Source organism: Rhincodon typus, chromosome 3 (assembly GCF_021869965.1).
Source record: "Rhincodon typus isolate 14 chromosome 3, sRhiTyp1.1, whole genome shotgun sequence".
NCBI classification, from domain to species: Eukaryota; Metazoa; Chordata; class Chondrichthyes; order Orectolobiformes; family Rhincodontidae; genus Rhincodon; species Rhincodon typus.
This window is the reverse complement of record NC_063334.1, coordinates 29,631,989-29,645,302: the sequence shown is the minus strand read 5'-3', so window position 1 is coordinate 29,645,302 and position 13,314 is coordinate 29,631,989. Positions and strand designations below refer to the sequence as shown.

General features: G+C 40.9%; 1 protein-coding gene across 1 annotated transcript in view; it reads right to left on the bottom strand.

Moving 5' to 3' along the window:
* Positions 1-9,531, bottom strand: part of LOC109930244 (neuroendocrine protein 7B2) — a 24,398-nt gene extending 14,867 nt beyond the window's left edge. Inside the window, exons 1-2 of the mRNA XM_020529774.2 lie at positions 9,364-9,531; positions 8,767-8,986 (exon numbers count right to left, since the gene is read on the bottom strand). Coding sequence (XP_020385363.1) covers positions 8,767-8,980 — 214 coding nt within the window. The 5' untranslated portion in view covers positions 8,981-8,986; positions 9,364-9,531. The remainder of the gene's footprint in view (positions 1-8,766; positions 8,987-9,363) is intronic.
* Between the last annotated feature and the right edge of the window lie 3,783 nt (positions 9,532-13,314).

Here is a 13,314-nt window from a genome sequence, read left to right as displayed (position 1 = left end):
AAACGTCAGCCTTCCTGCTCCTCTGATGCTGCTCGGCCTGCTGTGTTCATCCAGCTCTACACCTTGTTATCTCAGATTCTCCAGGATCTGCAGTTCCTACTATCTCTTGGTGTAATGTGGACCTGGGCAGTACAGATTTGGATGCTGTAATGTGGGAAAAGCTAAATGACGGTTTGCAAGGAGTCCACAGATACACTATCCTGACACCAATGGCAAATACCATCAGGCAAGCTGATATGAGTAGCCATCTTATGATGAAGACAGTAAATCAGTCTCCGTATTGAAGAGCTTCATTTTTACTCCAATAATGCTGTACTATTGAAATTCACTTCAGAGAAAAACACTTAGCAAGTAATTTGTGTTATATTAATGGATTATTGTCTAATTGGGTTGGTTTGCCATTATCTAGTCACTGTTTGAATAGAGATCTTAGTAACCATTTGAATAGAGATCTTAGTAACCATTTGTAAGAAAGCACATATTTTTTCCTTTATGGATTATAACTTGAACTTTAAATTCGATAGCAATATAAATTAAAAACCAGAAAAGCCTAGCAACTTGGAAATTAAATGCTGCATATTGCTGAGTGATGTGATACAATGTTGTCTTTTGAAGCATCAAGAGGGGGAATTCAAAAATGAATGGCGTTGAAATCCTGCTTGACAACAGTGCTCTGATTGACTGAGCTGCTGAATGCGAAAAAAATCATCAGGGCAGCAAAGAGAAACATTCAGAGCTTGCAAACTGAAATGATCCATCTCTCTCCCTTCCTCACTCAGTGCAGAAAAAAGACAGGAAAAAAAAGTAAGTTTAACAGAAAGAAATCTAAAACAAAACCTAGGTCATTCTGGTTGGCCATCAAATTGAAGAACAACCATCACCATACAGACCATGGTGCGTTATCAGTGCTAGAAGTAGCACAAAAGACAATTTAACCCCTAACCCCAGTTGAAATCTGGATTTTTGGTCTTGGGATTTTTGGTTACCTCATCTATATTCTTTATCTGTGTAAAACTGTTTGTAGTTTGTCTGTCTTAATTGTGATTGAGACTGTGTCTACTTGGGATTTTAAAGGTGTATCATTTAAGTGTGTATTAGTGGATTAGTTAAACTTGGATGTCACAAAAAAAGTTATTTTATTGATAATAATGAAACCCTGCGTGAACTGCTTTTGTCCTGAGCAATAGCCAGTCGGGCAAATTGTCATTTTGTTGGTCTCATTGGAATTTTATACATTTTATGGCGGCTTGTGGAACAGTGAGGCACAATTATTGGTGCATTTTTCCTGGTTTAGATGGTGACATGTTTAAAAACACATCATATGAAGGCTTCATTTCAAATATGGACAAAAGGATTATTGTGCAATTATGGTACATATTTAGACAACAAATCACCAGAAATAGTAGGAACTGCAGATACTGGAAAATCTGAGATAACAAGGTGTAGAGCTGGATGAACACAGCAGGCCAAGCAGCATCATAGGAGCAGGAAGGCCTAGACCCGAAACGTCAGTCTTCCTGCTCCTATGATGCTGGTTGGCTTGCTGTGTTCATCCAGCTCTACACCTAGTTAAATCACCAAAAATATTTAGATTACAAAAGAAAAACAAATTGACTGTTGCAAGAAACAACTTGAATGTGCTAAGGGAAAACAAAATCATCATTACTCTCTGTACGATAGCTTTCTGTTCAGTTTTGTGGGTTAAATTCATTTGATTGGAAAATCCCAATCAACATCTCTGTAATCTTCCGCAATCTGCTACTGTCACCAGCATGGGAAAGTAGTTCACAAAGGTCTACTCCAAAATGCCCAAAATATCAATGTCAATAATCTGAAACTTCCAGCTGATTGGAGCAGTCTCATGCCAGAATCAATGTAGCCACTGGAAAAAGCGCTGTCATGGTGTAGCTTCAGGCAACTGATATTTATGTTATAAACACACCAATCTAATTTTCCTGAAGGTTATTTACAAACTTACTGATCTCAGACATAAAATTGTTCAAACTTTAAGTCACATCGCAGCCAGGCCACTGGTGTCTGCTCTGATACAACAATTACTTTTAATGATAAAGCATCTTTAATAGAATAAAAGGTGTGAGGAGTCAAATATTTAGCATTTGGATAGGGGGGGTACTCCTACACTGTAGGAGTAATTGTTGTCAATGTTAAATTTTAAGTTTGCTAATTTCCTCATGAAGTCTTTTTACTATTGTAAGCAAATACAGCTGTGGAGGTATGATTTTTGGCTTGGGTTGAGGAAATGCTTTCTCCTGTCTATGAATTGCTGGACTAAATGAGAAAGCTGATTGCATAAGGCTAGGGAATATGCTCTCTGAATTGACATTTGGCCAAAAACAAAACTTCACCAATCTCACTTTCCCTGTCAGGTAGCTGTTCATTCTCTACCTCAACCTGAGTCTCCACTGCCTACATCAGCTCGCAACAAAAGAAAGCCAGTCTCGCATTTATAAAGTGCAATTTATGACCTCTGCATTCCCCTAAGCCCTTGACAGCTAGAGAAGTCCTTTTTGTAGGGTAGTCACTGATGTTATCCAGAACGTGCAGCAGCCAATTTGCACACAGCAGGTTCCCACACAAAACAGCAACAGTAGATATATTGCTTGCAAGTATAAATATTGACTAGATTACCGCAGATAATCCCTCTAATACTTCATCAAAATAACACCATGAGGGCAGATTTAACAGCTCATCTGAAAAATAATAGTGATATGGAGGAAAGACAGGATTTGTTTATTGAGAACCTCAGGTCTGCACGGCCATTTGAAAAGATCATGGCTGTATAACATAGTTTGGAGATCCTGAAATAACAATTTAATGGTTAACTTTCGGCCGCACTGCTGCTACACCTGTTATACCATGAAAATGTACATAGGACGCAAAGTCAAATTGATTACCATTGAATTTGTTGGGTTGATCTTTGTGGAACACAAGGTTTGATTGCATGAAAATAACAAACGTTAATTCACCCGTACAAACAAGGTTATTTTCCTAAGGCAGGAGAAAAGTAATAAAATTAACTTTTTTTAATTCTTCTCTTGCCTAGTGGCATATGAGGCAGACAAACCACATACTTACATCTGATTGCGCAGGTAGATTTTCCTAGAACAGGTCTGTTGCCTGTGGCTTGAGAGGGTCACACCGCCACCAAGCATGGCCAAGCAGGAGTCTCTCCCACTTTTACCAGGCTCTCTGGACAGGTGGTTCTCCTATAATGCGATAGTTGCATTCTTAAGTGACCTTGCACTATTGAAAATCATGCTATTAAAAAAAAATCGCTATAGAGGAAAACAAAAAATTGCTATATCTGTACAGCACAAAGTTCGCATTGTCCAAACAGCATCCACCACTCATCAATCGCACTACAGCCAATTCGAATTAACGAAACGTGTTATAGCAGAACTACCTGTAGATATATTCAAAGAGTTACAGGTTGATAACGGAATGACTGGCACATTATGACGCACCTTCCTTGACCAATGAATTGTACGCAAAACTGTCCAGAGCTTCTGATTCCAAGGCAGCCACCAAGCCACCAGACCCTCATCCTCATGAGCATGAAGCCTACGTTACTGAGGGGTCAGGAAGTATGCCAATGGAGCAATATATCTGACCATCAAGACACACGCAGGAAGAATTTCATTTAGGGAATGTTAAAACATGCCTTGATTTCATTATGGTCAGAATAACAGGGCCTTGAAACAGCAATGAGGTGCCCAGTTGTGCAAAGTTAAAGAATCAAGTGGAGTGCTTGGAGGTCTTGGAAGAATCAAAGAGGGCATTTTGAAACAGTTCGTAGGGACTCTGCTTGTCCAGGAGGGTGATGCCATCTGACCCTTCACACAGCTGATCATTCAGGGTCTAACCACTGCCTGATCATTACAGGGCTGTTCTGAGGGCTATGACAAAGACATATCTATCTTTTGTTCCTTGTGGATATTCAGATATAGGCCAACATGTCAGAAGTTACAATTGTCCTCCTGTGCCTCTGATCATTGCTCCAGATGTGAACAGATATAAGATATAACCAGCTGGATTGGGGAAGGGAGTGTGAAACCTTTTCGGTATCCTGGTTGACCAATGGCAGATAGCTGGCTGGAAAGTGCCAGTGTTTCTGTAAGTTAAAATAAAAAAAGATCAAGGGACAAGTTTGAGGACTGCATGGATGATTCAGTTTTTAAGTAAGACCCAATAGCTGAAAGAGGTCAGCATCCTGTAGATTAAAACAAGAACTGGGTTGGGAGTATTCAGCCACATTCCACTTCTGTAAACTATTGACATCTGGTCACAAGACACACGAATCAAAATATATCAATTTATAAATCCATTGACAGGTCCTCAAGTTATTTTCTTGCTTGTCATCTATCAGTGTTAATATAAGCATATTAATACAAGTACATTGTAAGTGTTAATTTCCTTGTTATTTCCAAAATGTAGTCCAATAGAGCTAGTTGGAGAATATTGTAGTCTTGTATCTTTGCCGGTGTCATAATTTATTCTATTCAAGTCTGAACTCTCATAGATTTCAATTGTATACAGCTGATCGGATAGGGAGTTCTACTTTCTTGTCTTTGCCTCCCTTCAGTCTATTCTATATAAATGTCACCTCCAATTGTTCAGGCTGGTCTTGGGTAGTGCACTGCAAGCGTCGGCCTAGAATTCATGTTCAAGTCTCTGGAGCAAGATTTGAACCAGCAACCATCAGGCTCAGATGTTAGAGTTCTACGTTGAACTGATATTGAGCCTTTACATCAGCGTTGAATATAGCTGGCAAGTGCACAGACTATCAATGCTTGAACTTGATTGTATGAAACCTATTCCAGGTGTATAGCTGAGTTCATATACAAGTACCTGAACAACACGTTTCCAATCATGTTTAAATGTTTATACACAGTAACAAAAAGGGTTCTTGTAGTGTAGAGGTAGTGCCCCTACCTCTGAGCCAGGAGGCCAGGGCTCAAGTCCCACCTGCTCTAGAGGTGTGTAATAACATCTCTGAACAGGTTGGTTAGAAAATTAGGCTAATTTTTAAAAAAATTCTAACAAGTCACCTACTAGTTTAACAGAAAAAGCTTACTAATATTTACATAGTGCAAGCTTATTTGGTCTTTTATGGAAACTATTACGCACTGCAAAGTCATGTGAAATGTGGCATTTTACCATTTGCTTGTTTTATGATTAAGTGATGTCAATGCTCATAACTAAACACCACAAAATCCCAAAATTTCAACTTTGGATTTATGCTCCATTTTAACATTACTGTTTCAATTGAGTGGGTCATGCTTCCAAAGAACCAAGAACAGTACAAAACAGGAACAGACCCTTCAGCCCACCATGACTGCACCAACATATGATGCCTTCCTAAACTAAAAACCTTTCATCTCTACATGATCCCTATCCCTCTATTCCTTGCCTATTCATATAACTGTCAAGATGCCTCTTAAACATAGATACAATAGCAATCTCCACCACTTCCTCTGGCAGCACATTCCAGGCACTTAACATTCTCCATGTAAAAATCCTGCCTCTGACATCTCCTTTAGACTTAAAGCCATGTCCCCTAGTAATTGATATTTCTACCCTGGGAAAATGATTCTGATTATCTATTCCATCCATGCCTCTCATAATTTTGTAAACTTCTATTAAGTCATCTTCATCTGTTGATGTTCAAATGAAAAAAAACCAAGTGTGTCCTATCTTTCCTTTTGGCTAATAGCCTCTAAACCAGGCAACATCCTGGTAAACCATTTCTGTACCCTCTTCAAAGCCTCCACACCCTTCTGGTAGCGGTGTGGTGACCAGAACTGTATGCAATATTCCAAATGTAATCCCAGTGAAATTCTATGCAGCTGCAACATGATTTGCCAATGTTTATACTCTACATCCCATGCGATGAAAGCAAGCATGCCATATGCCTTCTGGACCACCTTAGCCACTTGTGTTGCCACTTTCAAAGAACTGTGGACTTGTATGCCTAGACCCTTCTGTATGTTAATGCTATTAGGGTTCTGCCATTTATTGTATACTTCCCTCCTGCATAAGATCTCCCTAAATGCATCACCTCGCACTTTTCTGGATTAAGCTCCATGTGCCATTTCTCTGCCCAAGTCATTAGCCTACTTATATCCTGCTGCAACCTTTGGCAATCCTCCTTACTATCCACAGCTCCCCAATATTTATGTCATCCACAAACGTACATTCTCCTCCAAACCAGTTCTGTATCCAACTTACCAGCTCACCATGGATCCCATGTGACTTCATCTTTTGTATCGGCCTGCCTTGACAGTCCTTGTCAAAGGCTTTGCTCATGTCCATATAGACGACATCTATTGCCTTGCCTCATCAATCATCATTGAATTTTTTGAGGAAGTGACAATCAAGTTTGTGAGACACAACCTTCCCTGCACAAAGCAATACTGTCTATCGCTAATTTTCCAAATGTGAGTAAATCCTATCCCTAAGGATCTTGTCTAATAATTTCCCTACCACTGACTAAGGTACACCAGCCTGTAATTTCCTGGATTATCCCTGTTGCCCTTCATAAACAAAGGAATAAAGCTGGCTATTTTGCAGTCCTATGGGACCTCTCCTGTGACTAAGGAGGATACAAAAGATTTCATACAAGATCCCATCAATTTCCTCACCTGCCTCCCTCAGCATTCTGGGATAGATCCCTCAGATCCTGGGGGCTTGTTCACCTTAATGTCTTTCAAAATATCCAACAGCTCCTCTTTTTTTTTTATTTTAACATGCCATAGAATATCAACGTACCCCTCCTGAGACCTAGCATCTACCTCGTCCTTCTCGTTATGAACACCAATGCCAAGTATTCATTAAGGACCTCACCCATGTCCTCCAGCTCCATGCATTAATTCCTTCCCTTGCCCTTGAGTGGTTCTACCCTTTCCCGATGTACCCCCTTACTCCTTATATATGTATAAAACGCCATGGGACATTCCTTAATCCTGTTTGCCAACAGCATTTCATGGGGCCTTTTAGCTCTCCTAATTCCTTGTTTGTTGTTCTTTCCTGCTATCTTTGTATTCTTCGTGGACTGTCTATTTTCAGTTTCCTAAATCTTACGTGTATCTCCTTTGTCTTTTTAACTAAGCTCTTAACTTTTCTTGTCGTCCAAGTTTCCCAAACCTTGCCATCCTTCATTTTCACAGGAACATGCTGGTCCTGAACTCTAATCAACTGGCCTTTAAAAGATTCCCACATGTCAGGTGTGGATTTACCCTCAAACACCCTTTGGAGAAGATTCTTAGGGATAGGATTTACTCATATTTGGAAAAATGTGGACTTATTAGCAGAGTTAGGAATACAAGGGAGGAGTGCTATATCTTCATCTTCATGCCAAGTGTCGCTGCAATATTGCCTTCTCCTGCCCAATGATTAGCTGAGGAGCAGAAACATTTTTTAAAACTCACATCATGGGCCATTTTCTTAGCAAATTTTATCCAGAGGTTTTTTCTTTGCATTCATCAGAGCACTGTCATGTTTAAATAGTCATTATCTTCACAAAAGAGTTTCCTGATCCGTTTTTCACCTCTTTACAAATGCACGAGGGTAACCATGTACTAACTGGTCAACATTACAGAACTAAACCACGTCATGGAAATTCTTCAACTGTCTCTTTCCTGAACAATGAAACTTTTGACAGGTAATATGATGAAGAAACTACAATGGAGACACCCTCAATAAGAATCTGAACTGTTCATTAAGCAAAATAGATCTTGACTTTTCCATGTTTTTGTCCAAAGGAAATATTTAAACATGATGTTTACGCTGTCCATATGTGCACGGTTTATTTCATTCAGCAGCTGCTGTGGATCCATTGCCAAATAAAGTCTTAGCTGTAACATAAGAAACATCAGACATAAGAAAAAGCCAAAAATGTGTTGCTTATGGTGGAAGGTTTGCCTTTGTTGGTAGCACGGGTTAATATTATTTCAATTATTAAAAATTTGCGTACACCGTAGTTTCAACTGAGCATATAAAGAGATATTTACTGAAACTGTACAAATTTTGAATTAGAATGTGTGTACACATGGTGTTTAACTCTAAATAAACAAGCTTGTGTAAAGATGTGCTCCAGTATCATCGTGCTCTGGAATCTAACAGCAGGCTCAGCTTTGAGTGGGAAGGTGGTGGGTTCAAATCCTACTCCAGGTACTTTAACACACAATCCACACTGACACACTAGTGCAATACTGTCGTCACACTGTATTGCTGAAGGTGCGGTCTTTCAGATGAGACCTTAAAACCAAGGCCTTGTCTATCCTCTCAAATGAATGTAAAATATTCTATTTCAAAGAACAGCAGCAGAGCTCTCCATGGGTCCTGGCCAATATTTGTCCCTCAACCAATATTTTAAAAAAGTGATCTGGTATTTGTGCTAGAGATTGTAGGAACTGCAGATGCTGGAAAATCTGAGGTAACAAGGTGTAGAGCTGGATGAACACAGCAGGCCAAGCAGCATCACAGGAGCAGGAAGGCTAACGTTTCGGGCCTAGACCCTTCTTGCATTTATCCAGCTTCCTTTAAACTGCTTCAAAACGATTCACCTCAACTTCTCCCTATGGTCGCCAATTCCACAGTCTCTTTGGGCCCTATTAAAAGGTTGAGTATGTTAACTAATCTTGCAATCGTGATATTTGCCAGTACGTTTAATTTGCAAACCTAAAGCGAAAAGAAAATCCCTAAGGTACCCCCTTCGTTCTGCAGAATACTGTCAGAAGCCATTACCTTCGATGCTCTGTGGTCCGACCAGATTTGTGGCTTGATGGGCTGGATATTCCACTCTGGGCCTAGCGATACCTAACTGCTCCATGACTCCATGCAGCAATCGCTGAATGTCTGCTTCAGACACTTTGTCTGGATCCCGGGAGCTGTGACCTGTAGTTAGGGCCCAGCCTAGGACGGTCAGTATCACGGATCTAATGATGACTGCAGACAGCATGGTAACCTGCAGGAAGAGGAACACAGAGAGAAAGAGAGAGACTGCCTAATAACTGGGAGAATTTCCACCATTTACTGCGGCCATCAGAAATTAAATCAAACGTTGCTGGAAAGAAACAGCACTATAATGGTCAGTGAGGTACATGACAATAAACTGCAGGCTCAGAATTGGGTGTTACTGCAGCAAATGATACGAAACCCCGGAATAATGCTGAAGTGCGTCTCTCCATCACATTTGTATCCTTCGCTCATGCATTTAAAGCAATTACTGCAACGTTGAACTTTTTTTTAAAGCAGCTAGTTTCCTTTAATCTGAGATGTATCTTTGTTCAGAGTTTAACATTTACAAAATGCAGCAGTCAGGACTTAGATCAGGTATGTTACCTTGCGTTCTTTGAAAAGAGAGATGTCGTTTTTATTTTCACAGCTTCAGCTGGCTCTTGTGATCTGCCGTGAATAATTCATCTGCTGTTGCCTAGGCAGCAGGACAGAGACATCGCCTGGTAGCCAATTGGTAGAGCCCCTGCTGCAGTGAAGTTTCTATTTGCTTTCACTGAAGGCAGCAACCTAGAACAACAGGAAGCCTTTTAAAATAAAAATCCACTTTTTAAAATATCATCTGTGAAATAACATTGTCAATATGCAATTGCTTGAAAGCTGACTTGTCTCCAACGGGCATGTACCATCAATATGTGTCAAGGTTACCCAGCCCCCTGCAGAATCTGTGAGGATGCCTGGTCAATGCAAAATGGCAACTCATAATCAATTATATAGATATACTAAGATGGTGGCCAACTCTCAACGTGCAAACAGTATCGTTAACATGCTGACATTATTTCTGGTTACCTTTGGAAGGAGCAAATACAAAGGCTTAGGCAACCCTTCTAAATTCTACACAGTAAGCGAGCAACGTACAGTGTTTGTTTTGTGAATCATTGAGAATTTGATTAAGGAATAACGACCGTGAGTAATGGTTTATCCATAGAGGACTCGGACTGGTCCTCGAGTTCTTTCTGCCAGCGAGTTCATTCAGGACTGAATTTTCTGCTAATGATAATCACCGTCTGACTATCTGCCTTTTTTTTAAACTTGACGACAGAGCTGCATATTTCCGGCTAGGAGTTCCACCCCAGTCTTATCAGGAACGTAGAGTAGTATTTCATTGGAGAAATTTTTTTGTGGCACTAGATTGTGTGTGAGGTGGGGAGACAAGACCCATCTTTCGACTGCATTGGATGTTGTATTCTGGACATTGTATTCACTTAATGCACTGAAAATCATTGGGGCATTCAGATAGCTTTCTGGTGTGTTGGTTAGATGGCCGGGTGAGAGGCTGGTACATTGGATAAGATGGTGAGGTCAGGTTAGGTAAGAGTCCTGGCATCATTGGGAGAGGGGTACAGGAGTCAGAAGTTGAGGAGCAGAATTGGACTGTGGAGATTAAGACAGTCAGAAGATTTGGGAGGATCGGTCGGAGTTAGTGAGAGTCGTTTTTATTCGTTCAAGGGATGTGGATGGGCATTGCTGGCTGTGCCAGCATTTATTGCCCGGAGGGGCAGTTAAGAGTCAACCACATTGCTGTGGGTCTGGAGTCACAGGTATGCCAAACCAGGTAATGATGGCAGATTTCCTAAAGGACATTAGTGAACCAACACGGGGATTTCCTTACAATCGACAATGGTTTTATGGTCATCGTTAAACTCTTAATGCCTTACTGCTTTTCAATTAAAAGCCCTCAAGGATGGCTCACAATGGAGATCGATAAGATGCGATTGAACCCAGTATAACAGTAGCCAAAAGTTTAGGAAAAGCTGGGTTTTAAAGTGGGTGGTTTAGATGGAGAGAGGAGAGGGCATGGAATGGAGATATTTAAGAGTAGAGGCACAGCATAAGACCGTATCATCCATTGGGGGACACAAGCAAGGAGATGTGTAGTAACCTTCATACCCTGAGCTCTTGGGAGGATTTGTAAAGAGATGGTTAGATTTACTGCCAATGTCAAATAAAATCAATGAGAAAGTTTACCTGGAGACAGCAAGAACTGCAGATGCTGGAGTCAGAGATAACATAGTGTGGAGCTGGAGGAACACAGCAGGTCAGGCAGCATCAGGGGACAGGAAAGTTGACATCGTCCTGAAGGACCTAGGCCCGAAACATCAACTTTCCTGCTCCCCTGGTGCTGCCTAACCTGGTGTGTTACTCCAGCTTGTCCCTGTATCGAGAGTTTACCAATTCACTTCTCAGTCCATAAGCAGTGAGTCACTTTCTATCATTTCATCCAAATGACTATTATTGTTTTGTCAATCTGACAATAAGGGTTTGACTATCTGCTTTCTTCACCGGCAAGCAACAACAGCACCACCACAGACCAACTCTCAGCGTAGACTATTACATTTGGAGCATTTTGCATTAACTGACCCGGCTAACACATAGAGAAAGCAGACCATTCAGTTCGATCAAAGCTGATCTATTTATTTATCTACATTGGTTCTGAAATCCTAAAGACCCGCGCTCTAACAAAAATCTTTTGACTGCAATTTTGAAATGTCCAATTTACACCCCATCCCATCGCCAGCCTAATATCTGGTTGGGGAGGGGGGAGGTGAGTTCCAGGTCTCTACTCCCGTCATAAGAAGGCTTCCCAATATCACCCCTGGGGAGCCTGGCTCTAATTCATAATAGATTAGGTGGAGTGGGGCTGCAGATGGGAAACTAAATTAATTTGCTCGGGTACTAAGTTGAAATATCAACGACGAAGGTGGTTAACAGACTGAAACACATTACATGCTTCGGAATATGATGATCCCAATATGAATGGAATTTCAGTTCCACGTGCACATGAATAATAATCAGAGAAAGGTAGGAATTGTCACGTCCCAATATTCCGCTCTGAGTTTTTCTGAGCTGCAAATTACATTAACTCGACGATTTCACTGATGATATTGTCAGACTCGGCCGAAAATAATGTTCCTTGCGCGGGTGGGTCAACATTTTCAGCTAAATTCATCGCCTGTTTGAGGAGGTCTACCAGAATTCAGGGTGACACATCGATCCCAGCACATTCAATGGCTTTTAGTATTAATGTACGGCTTGTTGTCCCGAATGGATCATTTGTTATATTATGGCTTCTCTGTGGAAAAATCATCAGAAAATGACTGTACAACATAGGATGATGAGATAGAATCAAAGAGCCATTTCTTATGATAAGCCTAAAACGCTGATTATATTTGGTGGGGAGAACAAGGACCAGTTTTGTGAATATCACTTCTGGTTAGGACCTCTAGCTTTGAATGTTATGGCTGTTCAAATCCTGAAGGGTTCAACGAGAGTTAACACATTCACTGTTTCCAACACGAAACTCAGGGAAGATTCTTTACCAACAGCGTGGCTGAAACAAAATAAGTAGAGCTGGGATGGAGGGAGTCAGGATACCTTCCTGTATTTGCAGCACATAGTGACAGAATGGGAATGAGTGGACGGCTCAGAGTGAAGGGGTAGGTGGATGAGGAGGTACATCGATAGGAAATGGCGAGTGAGGGTTGGGGTTTGCCGAGTCAGGACAGGAGTGGGGACTCTGTCGAAAGTTAGGTGTGACAGTTCTGTGGATGATAGGGGACAAGGGAAGGGTTGTGGTGGTGGGAAGTTAAGACTCAGTTCACACCTTTTCTGATTACTCATAAATCCACTCAGCAATTCTATCACAGCTCAATCTTTAGTGACACTGGGAGACAAGGCCATTCCAACTTCAACAGGTTGCTACACAGTTCTAATGGAGAATGTAAAACAAAGAACTGCAGATGCTGGAGATCTGAAACAAAAACAATTGCTGAAAACTCATCAGATCTGGCCATATCATTGGGGAGAAAGCAGAGTCACATTTCAAATCTGGTGACTTCTTCGGAGCATCAAGAATCACCAAATTCAAAACATTAACTCTGCTTTCTCCCCACAGGTAGTGCCAGACCTGCTGAGTTGCACCAGCAATTGCTGTTTTTACGGAGAATGGGTTTGAGTGCATTTCATCGATGAAGAATTCTCACCCAGCACATAGTCTTCACTCTTGAGCTACCAACTCTTTTGCTGCTGTCACTACACATTCAGTCTCAGTGCAATGCTGTTTTTTTAAAACAAATTGGGGAAAGAATGGGAGAGAATCAAACACATCCCATCTAAAGTGAGTGGTCTGAACACAATTGTTGGCATAAATTGCCCACAGCTTTGAGGTTTTATTTTAACTACAGATAAATTAGCATGTGTCTAGTTAGTGACAGTATTTACAGAATAATGCAGTTACCCATCTTGGCAACTGAAGATTCAAAAACCAAAAGAAGTACA